Below are 22,137 nucleotides of genomic sequence, written 5' to 3'. Positions count from 1 at the left end.
TGCAAATTTAATTTGGACACCTCGCAAAAAAAGCGGCGCTTGCGAGTGCCCCGTAAAAAGTGAAGGGGAAATGCGAATGTGAAAAAAGAGGTGCCCGTCCTGGGCAGATGTGGCTGTAGATGTCGATGTGTATGGAAGGGCAACTATCTGGTGGCATAACTTGCACTCGAGTGTGTGTGAACTGCAACTAATGATGTTGCAGGCACTCGCATGCGGCTTTTTGATTTAACGATCGAGCGCAGTTTGCCTTTTTCGACTTTTTTTTTCTCCTCTTGTTTTTGGCCAAAAATGTTGAGCTGAGTTGTGTTTCGGAGGAGCTTAATGGCTCGTTTTGGTTGGTTACCCGATTGCTGCGGTTGATGGCCTTCATCCTCACGTTTTTTCCACGCTTCTCTCATAAACTTAATGCTTTGTTTCCGCCGAGGTATATACATATTTATTCGCTTTGACTGTTGACAGGAGAAAAAACCAAATATTTTACCTCCTAAGAGGGGTCATAAAAACCAAATAATGTCCATAGTCAACTAACAAAAAAAAGGCGTTGATTGTCTCTGAAATCGATCTGCTGCAGACGGAAAATCGGCTTTTCTTTTGAGTCCCAAGATTAATTTGGCACCCCTTGTCAAGGTAATGAAGTTTTTACTTTTCGGCTTTGCTGTAAATATAAAAGCCGATTTGACGTTGACCGGTTTTTTGTGATACTGGACACAATACGCCCAAAGGTGCGCCTGACTGGGCTTAATAGTGTTGATGAACTGGCTTTGTTTATTGCGTTCTTAGGAAAACGGAAAATTTTCAATTTGGCTTAAAGACTAATAAAGAGGAAGAAAAAGTGTGGTCTATTGTCAATAATTGCTAAACAATATTTTCAGAATTCCTTCAGTCTCTTAAACAGGCTTAACCTCAAGACCTTAAACTGCCAGCTTTGCGCCCGCCAAAGCTCTTCAAAAAGATGCAGCTAAAGCTCTTTAAGTTCCCTTGCCTTCAAACACTTTAAGCGCACGCTCCTCGAGGGAGTGGCTAAAAACAGAAAAGGTCTTTTGAAAAATTCAATAAGCAGCCCGTTCCATCAATGTCCTCAAGGAGATATCTAGTTCAGTCTGTCTGGGCCGGCGAGTGGGTGTATGGGGAATATTTATTAAAATCGTTGTTCACAATTTTTATTTAGCATATCAAAAGGCGTCCGTGGGCTAACATTCTTGTGCGGAAACATGTCCCAGAGGTTTTCCATTTATTTTTTCTTCCTTTCCATGGATATATATATTTGCTTAAGCGGAGTATCATTTTGCCACTGGCCAGTCAAACATATTTGAGGCTTAGGCCCATTGAAGTTGTCTGTGGCCAAAGCAAACGCGCCTGCGGCTAGGGAATCTCTGCTAAATGGACTCGGCCGAGATGTCCCAAGATTGTAAGGCCTTTTTGGAATAGAACATACTATATGGTATATGCCACATACCACACATCCGCTCGCGACTTTCAGCCGCTTGGTATCTGCAACGTGTTGAAGTTGAAAGTGCACCATCGCCAGAGGCTGTGTTGGCAAATGTCTCGCTCACATGAATTTCTATGTGGCAGGAAGATTAATGTCCCCAGCTTTCCACAGACAGCTCCGGCAAAGGCGTCGAACGAACATAATGGCTCATGGAAGCAGAAGAAGCACAAATGGCCAGTGGCTATTAATTGCCAAGAGTTGGGAGATCTCATAAATATTTAGTCTTATGGTCTTGAAAAATTTAAGTAAAATTGAAAACTATACTCCATATACTGGTAAACCCTTACTCAAAGGATTAAGTATTATTTTCATGTTAACTCGCCCGACCGAAACCAATTCAAGGCAACGACGACTAGACTTTTGGAAATCCCTCTGTTAATGAAAGGCTCCGCCAGACCAATTGGTTTTGGCCCTCATCCTTGCTGCTGGCAACTTTGTCACAACACAAATTCTAGGCCAGCAAAGTTTCAATTTAATTTCATTAACAATGCAAGGAAAAAGACGTTTTCTTGCCGGCTAAATCCAAAGTGGAAATTTGATAAAAATCGGTTTGCCATGGAAGGGAGGAAGAGATTGAACTGCTCGTCCCTGGCATTGCAACTAAGTCTGACTGAGCCTTTGGACACATTGCTAAGCTCAAACATTGGCACACATAAATATTTACGACTATTAGTTTTTACTCGAAGATCAAAACTTTTTCGATTTACTCGCAAGTCACTTGGACTTGGCCAAATTTGCATATCGATGTGAACGGCAACAGCAACAGCAACAGCCATCTCCAAGGCAAAATGGCAAATGGCAAAGGAGAGGCGCCAAAAAAAAACAATTAAAATAAATTTTACATAAGTCCTGGCACTGTGCTATTACTTTGTCTAAATGTTTTCAATATTTTATGCTAAATCTTTGCGAAAACAATTTTGCTGCACGAATTGAGTTGAGGAAAATGCAAATTAAAAGCCAAGGGAACAGTTCGAGCATGAAGCACCGACTTACAGCCTTGTAAATCAAGACCCAAGCCAGGGGAGCATGCAAAGGATACATACTTTCTTGTATACCATCATCAAAACCCTTGAAAGGTCCCAAACCCGGAATATGTCATGTTGTATGTATGTTATGTAGGCCAGGCGCCTGCTCCTGTATATTTATTATTTATGTAGCTCAACTAAACGCTTTGCCGCAGGAATTATGGCATAATATGTCAAAAGGCAAGCCGAGCCCCACGCCTTAAATAACGAAGAAAGACAGCTTGCCTGCTGAGCTACCCAAAGTCCGGATACTCTTCCCCCAAGCGACCAAGGATTCTTGTAAGCTTCTAATTGGTGAACCAAAACCTCGTATATACCCAGCCATACCCCGAAAAAAGTATCACATTTCCGTTGCCTTTTTGCACGATACCATTAGGACAACAAGAAAGAGCGCCAGCAATCAAAGCGGAATAAATATTAAGACGACCCATTCGCAGGGGCAATCAGTTCGCTCCTAAGCCGTCTGCCAGTCCACAAAACTCTATAAATTTTAAAGCCGCTATTAGCCGGGACTTAGTAGCAGTAATAGCGGCAACGGGCCAGCCCGGCAACAACTCATAAATGCCAACGGAGGCCGTGGCAAGTGGATTTTTCTTGTCTGGCATGAATTTAAATGTGTTAAACGAGCCGCAACGAAACATCTAGTCTGTCCAGTTCCGCAAACGCCAAGAATCACCTTTAATCATCTGATTTAGGGCATAACTTAAGGTGTGCAAAAAGTTCACATTTATTGTGTGTGAGTGCTATTTTGGCAGAACTTTCGTATGGCTTGCAGGGAAAAGTTTTAGTTTCCCACAAAAGTTGTGAAAGGACGTAGGCCGCCCTCCACAACAACAACGACGAACGAACGAAACACCCAAGTCGGCACAAACTTCCCGGCCATTTAAATCATCGCCTGCCAAGAGCACAAGACGCACAATTGAAAATCGTCTGCACACCTGTACAGTTATAGAAAACGGCAAATAAAATGAATTTACATCTCGTTACGCGCACTTGTATAAGAAAATAAATGGAGAAAAGAGATGCTTCACGTTCTTTTGCTTACTTTCAGTGGCACTGGGCTTTTGTTCTACGCTTCCTTAGAGGCTTCAGGAATTTCCGGTAAGACGTTTTGTTTTCATTGTCTAAACATAAACGACTAGTGACAACATACTTTACACTTTTGTATATGAAATAAAGTTTTACATATAAAATAAAGAACTAATTTTCAACCCCAAGGATGTATCGTCATATCATATTAATATTTATTGTTAAACTTAACTCTATTTGAATTTCCTTAGATTTCCCGGCCAGACTGCCATCTCTAAATATATCGCCAATATATTTTGTAGTATTGGCATAGGCGAAAAATAATGGCTAGCAATTTGTAGAGCCTACTTTTAGGCACTGCCAGACAATGAAATATTCCTGGGCAAACACACGCGCACGCTGGCGCACACACACACTCACACATGGCACACGTTGGTTTTTGTACATTCCGTATATTCCCCTAAGCACCATCATCAGTTGCAAGTGTGAACAATAAATTGTCATCAGCTCGGCTCGACTCGACTTTGCTTTATTTCTTTTCAGTCAGTCGTCGTTGCCGTTCTCCAATTTATGGCGGATTTCAATTTGTGCGGGGCAGGCTTTCTTCCACTGCTCGCATAAGTATGCTCTACAAATTGGCGAGCACACACACACAAAAGCGGAAGTCCTGGAATAGGAAGTCGAACAAAAAAACATGTGAAGTTTTCGTTTGTAGCTGACATTTATTGCGCACATGGCTCTTGCCATTGATTTTTTATGCGTTTTTGAAGAAGTTCGTGGCACTTTGAGGCCCCAATAAGTGGGCTACAGTTTTTTTTTTCAATTTCCATTCTATTATTGCTGCGCCTCCGATTATCAGTAGTTGTGCGACACACTTTGCTTTATGGTGTCGCATATTCTGTGTCCCACTAATGTTGCCTACTCTGTTGCCGAGTGCTTTTTAATACGGTTAACGTTCGGCCGGAAAACTAATAAAAGTTTGTTTTTCTTTGCCCCTCTGGGATGGATGGATGGAAATGGCAATGGCGATGCCATCGACAGCAAATAAGATTTACAAAGTTACAAAATGCCAGCAAAAGTAGTTGCCCATGAATTTCCTATTATATTTGACTGGCATTTCAAAATTGTGTATTCATCTTGCTTACAAGTTTTTGCCACCGGAACAAGAGGCGGGGACTTAACAAAAACACTCCCCTTTGATTTGGGTTTTACGTTGGGTCTATCGTTGAAAGTTTCTGGAGCTTCTGGAGGTTCAGTCAAACTGTGGTTTCTGTGATCCGCGCAATTCAACTGACATCTTCTGACAGGTAATAAAATTACTTTCTTTAGTTTCAGATAAAAATATGTTTAAATGCAATTGACTTTGTAATTTAATCTTCAATAGAATGACTTTCTAATACAACATACAGCATGAGAAATTTGGTTTCCCTGATTTTCTCCCAAAAATCAGTATTTTTCGCATAGCAATGCCAAAAATGGGCGGAATATGGAATGGTATACCTCGTTGACTTTGTATTTCGATGCATAACAAAACTGCATTCACCATTTGAAGTGTACATTCTTGGCCATTTTTCTTTGCAAAAATTCGATATGTGGTCAAACTGGAATTCCCCCCTAAAAATCAGTATTTTTCGCATAGAAAAGTCACTAATTGTAGGAATTTGGAATGTTATATCTCGTTAAGCTTGTAATTCAATTTCCAATAAAACTGCATTCACATTGTAAAATGTACATTTTCGGCCATTTTTTGAAAAATTTAATGATGCTACCCCTTTCCAAAAAATGGGCAATTCGGTCTTTCCTGATATTTGCCCAAAACTCAGTACCTTTTCTATACCTAAGCCAATAATAGTCGGGAAGTGAAATGTCATACCTCGTTGGGCTCATAATTTAATTCCCAATGGAACTGTATTCAAAAATCAAAATATAACTTTTGTAGCATTTTATAGCAAAAATGGATAATGTGTTAAAAAAAAGTGGTTAAAAATAAAAATCATAGATCACTTATTTCTCGCATCTTAAGGAGAAGAAAAATGAAACCAAAATGTTCTTCGTTTACGTAAAGAAGAGAATATCTAATAAACCTTTAACCCATTATGCCATGATATTTTGGCACCAAAAACTTAAGTAATCGCCTTGCAGGAGCTCAGAATGTCTCACCATCATTCTCAATCCCCCCAATTTGCATTTCGCTCGTTTTTGGTGTCTCGCTCGACTAATATGAATGTATGGGCATGGCAGGGCGCAGTGCGACATGGAGACAGGAAAAGCGAATGGAAATCAACTGGGGGCAGTCATTATGGCGGCTTTCACTTTCGCTAATGTGTTATGAGAGGCGAAAGTAGAAGACGCAGCCAGCCGTTTTCTGAGGGCGCAGTTCTTTGCTCGGAGGCGTGGCCAAGTGGGCTGAGTGCCAGTTAGAGTGTGTTTAAGCAAATAGGTCGGCACACACACCCCCATCCACACCACATTCTTGCAAAACCACTGACACACACACAAGCACACACATAGTCGCACTTTAACGTGCCGCAGCTTACATTGTAATCTGAAGAACGGAAAAACCACAGAAAAAGACGAGAAGTCGCACAAGGAGGCTTTGAATTTTTAAACACCCTTTCATTCATAAATATTTAAACTATATTTATTAAGTAAAATCAATAGGTATACGTAATAAGGTCAAACTTATTTGAATATTAAATACATTGTACAAAAAGAAAATAATAAATCATTTTTTAGGATAAATAATCCTTTAATTTTAACTAATTTATATATTTAAGTTACCTAATTTGGAATCCTAAGAATATTAAAACAAGCCAAAAATAGAAAACCCAGTTAAATACCCTTTTGACAAGCTGAGAATGTTAATGAAATCCTACAGTGAATACCCTAATAAGGCAGTCTAAAGTTCCCAGAATAATGAAGCTGAAAAATGTCTATAAACTAACTTTGACTTATAATGAATATTATGACATAGATAGGGTCACCATAAGGCAGATTAAGATCTAAAGAAACATTTTGATTTAGGTCATTTCTCCCAGAGTCCACTGTACTTGCCGTTTTGAGTGTGCATTGCAAAAGTCAAAGCAGAAATTAAACTCAAGCTTAAGGCAAAGCAGATGAAATTTTTGGTGGGCGGGGAGACCCAAAAGGGGCTGCATCTACCCCTCGAAACTCGACATCCGGTGGGGATAAAAGTCACATAAGCAAAGCCCAACTCACACACACAAACACACTTGTGTTTAATCAGATGCGCATACATACATATTTGAGTGAGCATCTTGGGCTGTGCTTCTGTGTGTGTGTGTGTGTGTGTGTGAGTAAATTTTTGTCGTATTTACACTTATTTCATTTCACCCAACGCTTTGTTTACTATTTGCCTTTGGTGCGGGGAAAAGCGGCACATCTCTTCTGTGACGTAGAATTTGTTTTTCCTCTGCCGGCGTTCGGTCTTTTTCTTTGGCGCCACGGAGCGTATGAGTGATTAAAAGTTTTAGCATTAAGCAAATTGCGTCTAAGCCTGGTCTTTGCCCGCTTTCTGGCTTTTCTTTCTTTCTTTCTTTTTGGTATTTAAGACTGCCTCTGGTGCCGAAATCGTGTCGATGTTATGCTAATTATATCACGCCTCAATAAACAGCTGACAAGGAAACGTGCCAGGCCAATCAACAGAGATTTGACTTTGCCAATCTGCTGTATTATTTTTGGTTTCCGGATGCCTTTTGGATTCGATTTTTGGCATTTGAAGTTGGAGTCAGTAAGCAGTAGAGGCAATAGGCAGTGCCTCCAATTATTATGCAACAAACAAATCTCATTTTTCCATTCGGCAGCTGTCGACTACAAGTTTTCGCTTTCGCTAGCTGATAATACTTGGGCGGCCCGAAAAGTTTTTAATCGATGAAAGTTTCGACGGACCAACATCTTGAGTTTCTGGCCACGTTGATTTACGTGATTGAACTAGAACTTTAACCCAATTGATACAACAACAGCTGCTCTCGAACATTGATTAAACATTTCAATCGGATTGGTCTTAATAGGTTTTTATAAATGCCTGGAATTAGTTTTTATACCTTTAAGGTTTTATGTCAACTTTGATACTTCCTATTCAGTCCTTTTCTCCTCCACATCTTCGTATATTAATGAAGTTATAAAAATAGACCCACATGTACCAAAATAAACCTTTGAATTTATTATCTGAGAGACATGAGCAATATTCCTAGAATAGCTATGTAGATTTCATTCATAATTTACTCTCCTCAGACATGCATATGTTAATGGCATGCCAATCTAAAACAGAACTGCTAGGTTTTATCTGATGTGTCATATAAATTTGCTGATAATTCAGAGACACGCATTCAAGTGGATAATTACATGTAATAATTGTTAGGCACACGCACATATGTACCACCTATACTGGCAAAAGGATGAACTGGTGTCCCCGAGGAAGATAAACGGTGACACAGCCGCACACTGAGTCAAAGCCCATAAATAATAATTAAATGCGTGACTAATTACTTGTGTAATATTGCCATTATTAGTGCAGAGACAAAAGAGAGTCGCAGAGTAAGTAGAAAACCGACAAAAGAAGGCATACCCATTAGCTGGTAGACGATAGACGTTAGTCGCTAGACATTAGACACTCCCACACTGGCAGACAGGACGAGGCGTAATGAGCTGGCAATATGTCGTGTTATCGCCAGAAAAAGGAGTTGAAATTCCACTCCTGGAGGCGCCGTCAAATGTGTTGTCTTGACGATGATTAAGTTGACATCGGCTGTCGACTTTGCTTTCGACGGTGCACTCACATAGACAAAATCGCACACACACATGCAAACAACATGTGTCCTGTTTACCTTGAGGCCTCTAATGAGCCTTGATTTATTTAATTTCCTTTCCTCGTCATCAAGACACGAAGGCAAAAGACAGCTTATTGAGTTCCTGGCTGTCAATTTTGGATGCCATGAGCGTAGGAGTGGGCATTGGAATGTGTGATTGCAACAATTTAGCCTATACTCCAGCGACTAATAAGACATAATTACTTCATTATGTTAATTTAAGTATACTCGAAGTGTTTAACTTACTTGCGGCTTACGTGTGACGAAAATAAATTCAGCAGAAATGACTTGCAGTTTGAAGAAGAAAATTTCCGTTTTTAATAATACAAATTTGAGTTTTACCTACTTGAAAATCATTTAGGAAATATTTAATGAAAGAGTTTTATTTATATAAAAATATTCAATAATTCCACTAATTTGACTTCTACCTATAACATATCTCTTCCAGATACTCATATTAAACCTTATTTTTCATTTAATTTGAAACCTATCTGAGTTCTTACAACTTCCAAAAAAACTCATTTAAACAAAGCATACATTTCCTGGAAAACTAAAGTTTTTTAAAACCAATTTTCCTCTCTTCATTTTTCCCAATAACGTTGGCAATTTCCACTCACTGTTTGTTTGCCTAACCGCCATTCGACGATATCGTTTTATTTTTCGGATCTGTTTACCGTGGCTGGCTTGTATTTCACGTTGTTATATATCCGCTATATCTGCTTTATTTACTTTTCCACTGCAGCAGCTTGAGCATAAAGCCCGTTTATGGTAGCTTTTCCAACTTTTGTTTGGCTTTCTTGGGCAAAAATCAGAATTCTAACAGAAAAAACATATTCCTCGTGTGTGCCCAATTTGATTCTTATTTATGGCTAAAACGAGCTTCGCGTTTTATTTGTTTGGATTCACGGGGAGCTGACAAATGAATTTTTGCGAAAATTTACAAAAAATGTAAATGGAAGTTAAATGGGAATTAAGTTAAAAACATCTCAAAAAGGAGGTTGATAGATTTTTCACAACCAGATAGTTGAGTTTATTTATGATTTCTTTCCAGCAAATGCCTAAAGTCTCAATTTTCTTTTATTTGTGGCTAACTAATTGTAATCTAAAGACTGGATTTGCAATACACTTGCCAGCTGAGTAAGCATTTCTGTTTTGATTACGTGTCAAAATGCTATGCTTCTAAGGCTGATCGCAGGGGAATTCGGGGGACCGAGAGAGAGAGAGAGAGAGTGGTAACGAAAATAAACAATCCGCAGGCACAGTTTGGAGGCCTTGAGAAAGGGGAATGTGTGGGGGGGGGCAAAGCGAATCAACTGACACCATGCATAATGTAAACAAATTGCAGGCCAATAAGTGGTGACGAGCCCGAAGCTCTGACAGCCAAGACAGTGTGCCCCAGACCTCCGACGAATCCGCTTGCCAAGCTGAAATCCCAAGCCATGGATAGCCTTCAGTATGCGGTTGAGTTTGCCCACGATGAGAATCTTCTAAAGAACCAGGCGAATGTGGTAAGTCCAGGTGGGATTAATGCTATTTCAAGTTAACTTACTAACTTACTTCCCTTAGTCTCACCTGTCGGAATTTTTGGCCATGCTCACCCTACAGTCATCCGACGAACTTGATGAAGACTTCCATATTTTTCAAGAGAAACTAAAGCAACTCAAACGAGAAGCCAATTTACTGGACGCAAATTTCGATTCACCAGATTATTATACACAAAAGGAGGAACTAATCTTCAAGGTCGTGTGCGAAATTAAGGGTATTGACCATGACAAGTGGCTTAGAGATGAACAGGGCCTTGAGGATGTCGCCTCGCTAAGCGATTTCCTGCAGGATGAATTTGTCAGCGAAGACAACTGATTTGTCATTTTGAACCCTTAGATCGAAGGTTTTATTAATTTTAATAAACATTTATATTTTGAAATCTATTTCATGCTAAAGACTGTTCTTAAGAAGTAATCCTACCAAATTACCCAAAAAACCCCAAATCAACTCATCACTTGCTTACCTTTTTGACAGCCTTTCTTTAAGGCTTTGCCCTTTGCCTTCTTAAGCCACCAGCTCAGCACCAGGTGCTGCACAAATTGTCCTGGTTTAGTCAGCAATTAATGTTTATCTGGCAAAACATTTTAATTTAGGCTATTGCTCCAATCGCCCTCGTTAGTTAACCCAAAGCCAAATAAGTGAAGCCCAAAAGCACGACAAGGGATTCTCCGATGTGATTGTGGATGCGGGTTGTTGGGTGAGGAGGCATCCTCATACCTATTCCTGATATTAATTTAAACTAATGCCACAAGACAAAACACAAACAAACACCCTGCCGCCAAACAAAAGGAAATAACCAACCGAAACATTCAAATCCGAGACGTGTAATTTGCCAGGCAAAATAAGGATTCGGGTTGTGGCGGCTTTGCTGGTGGGTTGTTGTTGGGGATGTCAGGATGTGTGTCCTGACGACAAAGTGACTTAACATGTCAGCCCGCCTGGCTGATTATTCCGTTGACAGTGAGAATATGCCAGAGCCGAAAGATTATTTGCTAACATCGATGGGCGGGGCTCATCAATGCCTTTGCCAAGTCAATTTAGAAGTACATTGAGGGAAATTTCTCTACTTAATTTATGAAGATAAGCTAGTAAATCTTAAAAGTTGATATGATTTAACCTCTTTGTAGCCAAGTTCAGTATCAGGAACTTTATCCCTTAAGACATTTTTAAGAACCATTTAGCTTTTCAAGCATTTTCTACAAATATTTTCCCTGATGTACTAGATCATGTGGGCCTAACAACATCAGGTAATTTGGCAGTTCAACATGATAAGGTGAAAAGTGAGTTTTTTTTATTGAAATTTCTGTGAACTGACAGACGGACAGACAGTCGGAAACGGCCTTAAGATGTCTGGGAAATTAGCCACTAAATTAGATTCCCAACTTCATTAGCATTTAGTTAAAGTTGTATGCTTGGCGCATTTCAATGAACTTGTGGCAGAAGGAATTTCCACTTATTTAATTAAGCCACCTTCTAGCTGCCCTATTTAGAGGAACACATAAATTGCTATCGAATTTTAAGCAAATAAATATATATATATGGCAGAAGGAAAGCGTAAGTTAAGGCTGTGTGACGTTCGAAATTAATTTTCCCTTCGAACTCCTGGAGCCTGGCAACCGCACTCGTCGACTGTCTGCTGCGGATAAGCCCTGTAATTAAGCAAAATTCGCCGCCATTTGGTTAGTGGTTTTAGGTGCGTGCGTGAGGCACTCGAAGCCCCAGCGTATTAATAACGTCAAAGTGTTGCGCTTGGAAATTTATTAAGATGCCGACACCGTCAACGGCAGCCACTTCTCGTCGACCTCGTTCCGCCTCCTCCGTCAGCTGTCGCCATCTAGTGGGAATTTTAGCTCGCCTTCAACCCGTTTCCCCCAAACACAAAGGCCATTTCGCCTGACGGCTTCGCGTCCATAATTTGGGTAATTTATTAACAACACGCAGTATGCGGAATATTTAAAGTTCCGGCTTAAGAGGGAAAATCCTAGAAATGCTTAACGGAAATAAAAGGCAAGAAAAGAGAACTGAATTTAATATTCACTTTTGGCAAAGACTTCATCTTAAAGCATTCCCTAAGCTATCTTACTGAAATCAAAGCAATTATTTGCGAATTTTTCAGCAAAAACAAACCGATACCCATTACTCTCCATTAAAAACTCGAGTCCGTCAAAGGGGAGATTTTCCGGAACATATCTGCTCTGTGAAAATCCGTAGCCCGGACCCGCCGCAGATGCACGACTGTAAAATATTTTATGGCATACATTTGGGTGCAATACCGAAAGCGATCCCAAATTCTGCTCCTGCTGCTGCTGACTGGCCTTAACTGTTGGCCAAACGGCTCTAAAACTTTTACGCCAATAAGTCACCAAGCGAACGCCAGAGGGGGAGCTGGATGAGTTTGGGAAAAAAGCTCAAAAGACGGACTGATGCGAGCCATAAAACTGTCCAAAAGTCGCAGAAGAGGTTCTTTGAAGAATGGCTGGACGTGTGTGTTCTGGTGTAGTTAAATAAATACATTTCATGGGGAAAGGAGCACAACAATCCGAAGCGTGAACAAAGACCTTAAATCATACATTTAAAATTAGCCTTAAATAATTATTTAATTATTTTATTACTTTAATCCGGATTACAAATGAATAGAAAGCACGCGCCAACAATTAACAATATAAAGAAAACAAAAAACGACGACGACCAGTGCACCAGGCCGACGACATAAAAAACACAAAAGGCGAGTCAACATCCGTTTACTTACTATACTTAAGTGGGGAGAAACAAGCAGCTAAAAGGGCATCTGGCTGTGACAGAAAGAAAAGAGGGCCAATTTGATGGGCTAAAGATTTGCTCGACTTTTACAATGGCTTTGTAAGTTTTCAAAAAGGATTAAAAATTTAATAAAAAAATAAAAATATTTGAAAATGCAATAGGAGGGAAAGTGAATTTCTATATATACGAGGTGTGTTCAAAAAGTAAGGTGACTCTTCAAATTTCGCGAATTTCAAATTTTTCGATTTTCGAAACCTTTTAATTTCAAATTCAAATTTTCAAATTTTTCGATTATCTTCAGTTTTGGGAACAAAAAAGCACATAATCCGGAATATGGTGGCTAGGCATTATTGTGGTGTTGTTTTTGGCCAAAAAAACCTTTTTGATCCATATTTTTCGATAGCAAAAATCGCCGAGCTCGCAAAACAACTGTAACTTTACGCCTCTCACAACCAAACAAAAGGATGTTCCATTGAAACTTGGTACAGATGTTAAAAAGGTACCAATATAACAAAACAAAAAAATCGATAATCGAAAAATTTGAAATTCGCGAAATTTGAAGAGTCACCTTACTTTTTGAACACACCTCGTATTATTCTTAAAAACCAAATCAGTTAGTATTTATAATATTCTGAAGGAATGCTTGGGATTCATCATATTTTTATACACATATTAATGAATATTTAGTTAACGAAAAATAAAAATACTTTTTATAGTTTAACAAACCTATTTTACACCCTATATAGAATCCTTAACTCTTCCCTAATAATATTTTAAGATTTTACAGAGTACTTAACAGGTCTGATTGTGAAATATCAGCTATTGTGCTACCAAAAGGCGTTGCCGCAATCACCCAGCCATGAACGCCAACATGAGTACAAACCCTGAGCCAGTGAGTGCTCGCATACTTTTTAGCCGCACTGTGTTTGCCTATTATGCCCGGGGAGTGGAGTCATCGCACGGCTCTATTTCCATTGCCATTTCAGCACGAATAGGAGGACGACATGGGGGAATAGAAATGGGAATAGGAATAGGAATAGGAACACTAAGCAACTGTGTGTGATCATAATTGTGGGGCCAACGACTATGGCAGCGGAAATCACAAAACAAACAACACAAGCTCTGGAAAACAGAGGTCTCCTTCTACTCCTCTACTCCAGGACTCCCAACATATCCCTTTCATGGCAATGCCTACTTAAAATGTCAGAGCGCTGAAAAACTCTGCCAGTCTGCAGTTGAAAGTGTAATTGTTGTGGTTGGGCTGAGGATTAGTTTTCTCAGTTGCCAGCCTTGCATTTCATTTAAATATATACACTTGGCACTGGGGAAATGAAAATCGAAGGATTACAGGCTTAATAAATTTAAAACAAAATGCTCAGAAAGCTAAACTAACGCACAAAGCACCCAAGAGAAACAAGAAAAATTTCTTGGCCAAAATGCATTCTAATGAAAGGGTTGCAGTTTAAGAAAAAGGGAAATGGGAAATGGAAAATGGAAATGAAAGGTTAAGTAAAACAAAAGAACTATATGCAGGAATCTGAATTTATTTTTATGGAAAAAGCGCCCATAGAAATGCCTTCAGAAATTCATACGATAAATGCTAAAAGTTTTCCCATGTCGCAGCCAGAGCGGAAACGGAAGTCGCCTGGACGTCATGTATGCGGAAAGGTCGCCGGCTTTTTGCCTCAAAGCTCATAAATATCCTTAAAATATGTGAATAAAACAACAGTTTTATTTCAAAATAAAAAAAAAAAAACTAGACTTAAAACTGTGTGAATGTGAAAATATGGGCAAAATAAATTCATTTATTTCATTGAATTTACCATCAACGAGTGTAGTTTACATTTTCCACTGACATCGCAAGCGGCTTGATTAAAAATATTTATCATTATGCCACATGCCAGAGAAACGTTTTCAATGGCTCCGATCAATCAAGAGAAAACGCCTTTAAAGAGAAAACCCCGATTTCATTACCGCATCGTCAGCAAAAGCCGGCCCAGGAAAATATGGGTCAGCCAGATTTATTCCGAATGTATCAATTATGAGCAGCGTTCAATCAAACAGACAAATGGGAGCGAGTTGCTGACGGTTAAATTGGCCAAAGAAACACCCACCAAGATGGTCAGATGGTCAGATACGTCCCTATACTCGTAGATACACATACGTTATGGCTGGGCATTATAAAAGCCATTAATACATACCGACGCGGACCCCAAAGTTAGAGACCAAATCAAAGTGTGAAGGCATATCAGCGCTTCGACCACAAAAGATGACCCGATTGCCAGTCTTGGCCATATCAGAGGGGTTGCTTTGGCCAGGCCACAAACAAATTTACTGAATGGGCGAAGCATTTTATTGTTTGGCCACAAAAAAAACTCCAGGAAAAAGGGCGGAAAATCGTTCATTATTCATTATAAGCATTCACCCACAGCAATAATTTTCGGCCGACACACATAGTCAAATGTATATAGGAATACATGTACATATATATATATATACATATATATAAATATTATGTACGTAAAAAACAAACTCAAGTCATTTATCTTGACAGGAATTTTTCCGTTGGGCTGGTCACTTGATAGTTAGAGAACGAGAAAGCCAAAACTCCTCGGCAGGCAAACTTTCATCAATCTTTCAATAATGTTTGAGGGGCACCAAAGTGTTTTTTTTTTTTTTTTGGGAGGGGGAGGGTTTGGGTGATGTGGCAGAGTTCCAGAGTGGCAGGTAAGCACCTTTCAGTTCAGTGTCATGTAAATTTGTTTGCGCAGTTGCACGTAGCCAATAAAATACTCCAGAAATGTGTGGGGAGGCCTCAGTTCGGGGAACCACAAGTTGGGGGTCAAGAGTTTGCCATGAAAGACATTCAAAAGTAAATAAATCATGATGGTTTTTTCCTTGGTCCTTGATCTGCTTACTCTTCCCACGCCTCATCAAATACCTCTCTTTTTTTTAGCACTCTCCTTTGACTTTTGGGTAAAATATCCGTTTATTGATGCTTGTAGCCGGCGATTTATTGATTAATTTTTCGGAAGAACAGTTGGGAATCTTGTCCTTTTTCCGGTTCTGATATATCACGTTCACCCAGCTCCTTGTTCCGTGCTCCAGTGAACTTAATGAACTTATTGCTGCTCCTCCGCCCTCCCTCTCAAGCAATATGTTTTCATTATCCAACGCTGTTTGTAGAGTCTCAGCCCTTTGTGTTTATCTTTTGGCCAAGGCAGTGAATATTATTTTAATTTATTTAATTGGCTAATGGACGCCCAAAAGCTAGGTTCCCCGGAACGCTTCATTAGCCTAAACGAAGCAGATGGCGGCATAAAAATGAAATCGTTGTGTAATTTTTGGATTGCAAATTCGGAAAATTATGACTTTAATTTACGCTTCCCATTAAAAGATTCTGAGGCATTAACCTCGTTAAATCATAAAAAATGAAAGTGCTTTCCCACCAACTTGTTGAAATGAGTGTCTGAGAGGGAAGACTTGCGGATTGCTTTTTTACAATATTTTATTTGAGAGAATGGAAAAGCATGAATATTATTATTATCAGCATTATGATGGGCTATACTTCACTTCAGTTCACTACTATTAACTCATCGAAGAGCTCTGCAAAGTCTCGAATGCCTTAAATTCAAGAAGACTCTTGCCTTTATCTTACTCCTTAAGCCAGAAGAGTGCCTTTCAGGTTTCCTTGGATGAACATCGTTGATATCACTTAACCAAATGCGTATGGATTTCATTCCAGTTGATCGAGAAACCAAGCCACCAGGCGGTCTTTCAGCGGAAATTACATTTTCAATGTATTCCAGGAATATTTGAGACGATCGATTCATGGCGACCAACTGGCAACTAATGTGGCAAAGAGAATCGAAGTACCAGAATTTATAGAAACACTTGCCTGATATCTGCTAGACATTTGCTTTAACACACTTTTCTGGGAATTTATTTTATAAAACCTTAACAAAGCTTGGATTTCACAGCTACAATTTCACTGATTTATAAAAACAGATTCTTATATATACAGAAATACATCACTTTTTCCTTTCACTAGACTGCTTTTTCGATTCTTAAAGGTAAAGCAAAAGAAGTTTTAAAGCTTTAAACTCAATCATTTCTTCCTAGGAGCTTTCTAATGAAAGGCTGTGTTAAGCACGGGTAACCAGCGTCCAACATCAAATGAAATGCCACCACCTCTTTCACTTTTATTTATCGCGAACTTTCCACTCTTGTCCAGCAGCGAATTTGTGGCAGGTTTTCTGCATTTCACAAATTCCGAAAGCTTTTCCCCGGAAAATACCATGGCGATGCTTATGAAAATTGCAGAGCGAACAGTGTTTAAAATTTCATCCACTAATCCTGCCCCGCAGCACTATGCCGTTGCTAAATAACCGTATTTTAGCTGCCCCATCTATATATGTATGTATGTGTGTGAGTGCTTGCCCCTTAACATTGCATACCGATTTGAAACCAGTATATCGTTAGGTTCTCTGGGCCCTGTCAGAACCCCAATAGGCCCACAACCATGGCATAGTTACAGCACATGTTTATAGCAAACAGACCTCTACCACTGCCACTTCAACGTTAATTTGCATTCAATTATGCTTGAGGCAGCGCATCTCTGCGATTGTCCACGCTGATTAGCCTGATTGCCACATACAAGGTTTCTCTCTAAACATGGACAGTTTGCTCGCTTCTGACTGACAATGAATGTTGCAGACTTTTCCAGGCTGACCCATAAAATTAGATCATTTCTTCTTATACTTTTTATACTAAAAATTAAACAGAGGTTTAATCAGCTTTAGTCTGAAACACTATCACTTATTGAGTGAGCTAAAAACTCCAAAAAGCTCAGAAGAGTTATTTAAGCCGCCAGCAGAGAAAATATAAAACTGACGAAAGAATGGCTAGAAAAGAGCAATGCAAATAGTTTTTCTGAAGAGTTAAGAGTCCTGACAAAAGATTTTTAATTTCAAGAGGTTAAACATGCACTGACTAACTTTAGTTAGAGCTTTTATAAGCCTTACTCTCCCATGGAAATACTAATTTAATTGGTGGCTTCTTTATAAAATCCTATAAAAATCCTTTCCGAAGAATAAAATCATTATTAAAGGGACAAGGGTGAAATAAAAAGTTAGTGTTTTGCAAAAACATTCCGTGGTCCTGAAGAAAATGACGAGGGGGCAGTGTTGCACAAACAAACACAGCCAGCTTGTCTCTCGTTATTTTTCTTGGCTCGTCCAACTTGTTGCAGCTAATAAATGGGAAAACAAGCGAAAATAAAAGACAGCCAACTGTGGGCAAAGTTTCGATGTATTCCTCAGATGCCATGTAATCGAGTCCTGAAGAGCATAAACTCGAAATTAAGCAAGGCACGTAAGAAAACTTCAGTCAGTGAGATGGCAAAGATGAGTGGGGCACGTAGCCATAGATCTGTGGATGTGGCACATATGGATAACCTAAACTAAAACATGTTGCTGGCGCGCCCAGTTAAGCAGCTCTCTTCTCGAATTTCCCGCAGCTTTTCTCAATTCCGGCTGACGCCAAAGGAAATCATTCTAGTGTGAAGTTCACTCCTCCATTTTCCTCGAAGTATCTTGTGTGCGAGAGTGTGTGTGTGTGTGTGTGCTGTCATAGGAGCTTGCCTTGCCACTTTCCCCTCGGTTGTTTGTTTTGCCAGGCAACTAATGAGGCGCATATTGCTTAAGTGTTGCTCAATTACATTGAGTGCTTAGACGCCTTTGACGGTTGCAACATTCTCTATGGGAAAACTATGCGGGGAAGATGAGGGCCTTTGCAGTCTTGCTACTTACCTTCAAAATGCGACAACGAAAAATGCTTAAACTTTTCCTCTCAGCTTTGTGAAGAGCGTAGGGAGAACTTTCATTGAAAAGGTAGCTAAAGTAGTAAAATAATAAAAGCGGTTTGAGGAATATTTATAAACAAACTGCAGGCAAAGAAGTCTTTCTTAGCTTGAAAGCTGCTTTAAACTTTTCAAGAGATATAAGTCGACAGCTCATTTAGGATTTAAAGTAGTAAATAAATAATAATACCACTGCAATGTAATGAATATTGAATATGTCATTTTTGGGCACTTTCATTTCCAACTTTTGAACAATTTCCGCCATTTGTCAGCCGTCAATTCACTTATCAAAACTTTCAATCTGAAAAACTAATATAGCAACCCAAAATAGCTTTTAATTGATTGCCTTTAAAGGAAACTTCCTCAGTTTTGGCATAAAACTGCTGAAGACGTCAAAGGGAACTCAAGGAATTGGAAACATTTGACAGGCTTGTAATCGAAACAAAAACCATTTCCTCACTACACTGAAATTGCCTTCCAAAACTATAAATAATTTCAGGCCATATTTAAAACGATGTATAAACGCTCTTAAGTCTCAAATTTTCTTTTCGATTTCTTTTTAAGTATTTTCCATTTTATTTGCTTGTAAATTTGGAAAAGTTGACATGGAATTTTCTCATTCAAATTGCTTAGGAACTGCAAATAGTTTTTGCACATGTCGTTATGGACTTAAAGTTATCAAATTGATTACAAGTCGGAAACAGTTTAAATACTACCTTTGCCCATTTTATTCACAGCAGAGAACTGAAACTGGAAATGCACCTTGATTTAGCTATCATATTTTAAAAGCAATAAATGATTTAATTGGACTAATGAATGTGTGTGTCAAGAATGAAAGCTGATGGATAAATCATTTTATTTTTGTAAAATAAATAAGAAAAGTAAAGATTTTCTTACATTTCAGCAAAATGTAAAGGAAATTGAAAGGTTTCTTTCAGTTTTCACCTCTGCTGATTTATATCGATTGGCAACGCCTTATGTCTGCAAAGTTTGTATTGGTCTAAATCGAATGTACGAGTACTTGGCCGAAAATAAACTGAAAAGTGTACAGAAAACAATGGTAATAATTCGGTAGCCATAACACACTGTCAAGTGCACGGCAAACTTTCTGGCCGGGCTAATTGAAAAGCGTCTGCCAACTTGACGGCGATAACTTTTCAAAAATGAGCTAAATGAGACGAGAACAATCAGGTGAGTCAGCCAGACAGGTAGACAGACAGATCTACATAACCGATAGATGATGGCTTGTCACGGACAATTTATGGTGTTGATTTATACCAAAAGGCCGGGGTATGGGTATACATGGTACTAGTATATATGTAACATATAAAGGGATGTCAACGGCACTGCGAGGCGCGTTCAATCACAATTCTAATTACCAAGCTCCCCGAGGTAATTAACTTTGCATGCATTACACAAATTACACAAACAGTGCCAGCTCCGCACTGAAGCTTTATCAACTCAATTACGAACGAAAAGGGGGGCTTCCCCTTGTCCCTGCCTCTGTCCCTCTGTTCCCACTGGCAACTTTGCCGTGGCCTGAAAGTGTCACAGAGATGCTTTACGCAGATAAACAACAAATAAGCATTGTTTGCAATTTAGCGAAATTGTTGTTGCTCCAGCTTTTCCTCTATGCTCCGCCTCGGGCTCCACGCGATTTTCCACCCTTGCCCCTACCACCTTGTTGCCTGACTCCCTCCAGGAGCTCACTTTATCAGCTGGCAACAATCGGAAGTGTGGAGATGGGACCGACAAAAGGTTACTGCTAGTTCCTAGAACTCACCAAACAGTGGGCATTCGGAGCTAGTACATTTTCTTTTAATTCATTTTTGTGGTTTTAATGGCTATCCTGGGTATTATTATTATTTCCGGAAAGATTTATTTTCACACCTTTGAAACTACTAAGAGTTCATTAAATCGTTATACTGTACGCGTTTTATTCTATTTAATTAACATTGATTGCAATAAAAAAAAAGGCTGGAAAGTGGACCAATTATATTGCGCGCTGAAAAGTATGCTATCATTTGTCTGCTTCCAAAATTGCAAATTCTGCAGAATAACTATTATTTTATTTCATTTATGGAGTGCACACTGTTTCACTTCGTACATATATGGACTTATTTTCGTATCGTTAACAGTCAGCTTGTTTGCTCCTATGTCTTTTACACTGTCCCCTTGTAGTTTTAAGCCCAGAATCATTTGTTTTCGTTGCGTAAATTGCAACTGCTGGTTCCACGTCCAAATACAGTCTGCAAAGGTCTCTGATAGTGTAAATTGTATCTACGTAGATGAGTTTGGCGTGCGTTAAATTAAAGTTTGTCCTGCAGCATGGTAACAACTTTCTAGACACTTTTAACTGCAAAGTTGTAGTTTTTTTAATGGTGTTTTTATCTTTTCAGCTGTGTTGCTTATTAAAATTAGTCTAACGCCTTTCTATATATAATTTCAACTTTAAACAGAACCCAACTTTAAAGTATAAACTGCAGATATTGAAAGCAACCAAGCTGTCCTTACAAATTCTTAGTTGCCACGCCCCAAAGTTCGTATGCAAAGCACCAAACTAATACCCAACCCACCCGCAAACATAAACCTATCTTACCAAACACAACAAAAAAAAAAAACGCCAAAAAGCATCTAAACAGAAAAAGTTGCAACAAAAGTGAGAAAAACGGAAATAAATCTAACAGAAGGGCTTTAGAAGCATGCCACAAGGGGTCTTTCACCCCAACCTCCTGGAGCAACTCCCCGAAAATTTATACCCATGTATGTGTGCCTTGGTTTTTGATTTCATGTTTCTTTTTTGGCTTATTGTCACAGCCAATACAGACCCTTACACTGTAGATTTGTATGGGAAGGGCAATGTACGAGTATGTGCCTCGTCTGTTACATATGTCAACTTTTATGCCTCGTAAGGGTAATGTTTTCACAGTAGAAAAGATTTGTTACACATTTCGCCTCAGATACCAATAAGAAACCTACAACATAATGAAACCGATAGAAAGATATCCTTACTTTACTTATTGCTTTATGTGCCTTTCAATATTCCAAGAAATAATTTACAATAAACACTCTAAGAAGGTAATATTAATTTCATGGCAGAACTCACAACCCAATCGGTATACCCAATTCGATACAAAAAAGTAACCCAAAACAAATAAAGATTGTAGGTTTTTGTTTTAGACATGTTCTAGGTGAACGGCAGCCAAAGCTAATATTTTTTCGAGCCCAAATTTATGTCTAACGATTATTTCGCCTGAACGAATGCAACTCAGCCCACCAACCGCAGAGCAAAATCATTATTTACTCATGTATCGAAATTGGTTTTTTAGCTTGGTACTCGAATTGGAAAAGGTTTTGTTGTAATGGAGCAAGTATTCTTCGGAATGAGTGTATAAAGAAAGGTGGTTATTAAGTAAAAATTTGTATATTTGTTTTACATTTTGGAAAATTGACAAAATTTCTATAAAAAGAATCTTTTGCTTACCAAGTTTGATGATAGCTTTCGATAGGATTCATAAAAGACTAAAACTTAGATAGTCCTTTAAAATCTTTTAATATAAATTTGTTTATATAAATATATAAATTTAAATTAATTAA

General features: G+C 38.9%; 2 protein-coding genes across 2 annotated transcripts in view; one reads left to right on the top strand and one right to left on the bottom strand.

Annotated features, from left to right (window-relative positions):
- The window catches only part of LOC108112421, a 38,142-nt gene that overhangs the window by 9,935 nt on the left and 6,070 nt on the right, over positions 1–22,137 (bottom strand). The window lies entirely within an intron of this gene.
- LOC108112432 lies at positions 9,751–10,303 on the top strand. Its single transcript, XM_017222279.2, has 2 exons — positions 9,751–9,883; positions 9,942–10,303. Exons 1-2 carry the CDS (start codon positions 9,815–9,817, stop codon positions 10,233–10,235), a joined length of 363 nt encoding a protein of 120 aa, XP_017077768.1. The 5' UTR covers positions 9,751–9,814; the 3' UTR covers positions 10,236–10,303.

The sequence above is a fragment of the Drosophila eugracilis genome, unplaced genomic scaffold (assembly GCF_018153835.1).
Source record: "Drosophila eugracilis isolate 14026-0451.02 unplaced genomic scaffold, ASM1815383v1 contig_534, whole genome shotgun sequence".
Lineage (NCBI taxonomy): Eukaryota > Metazoa > Arthropoda > Insecta > Diptera > Drosophilidae > Drosophila > Drosophila eugracilis.
This window is presented reverse-complemented; position numbering and strand designations above follow the sequence as displayed.

Bases quoted from the DNA above. Each gene is read 5' to 3' on its own strand.
- LOC108112432 (XM_017222279.2), top strand. From the start codon at position 9,815: ATGGATAGCCTTCAGTATGCGGTTGAGTTTGCCCACGATGAGAATCTT. The intron at 9,884-9,941 runs GTAAGTCCAGGT...TACTTCCCTTAG, and splicing joins TAAAGAACCAGGCGAATGTG to TCTCACCTGTCGGAATTTTT.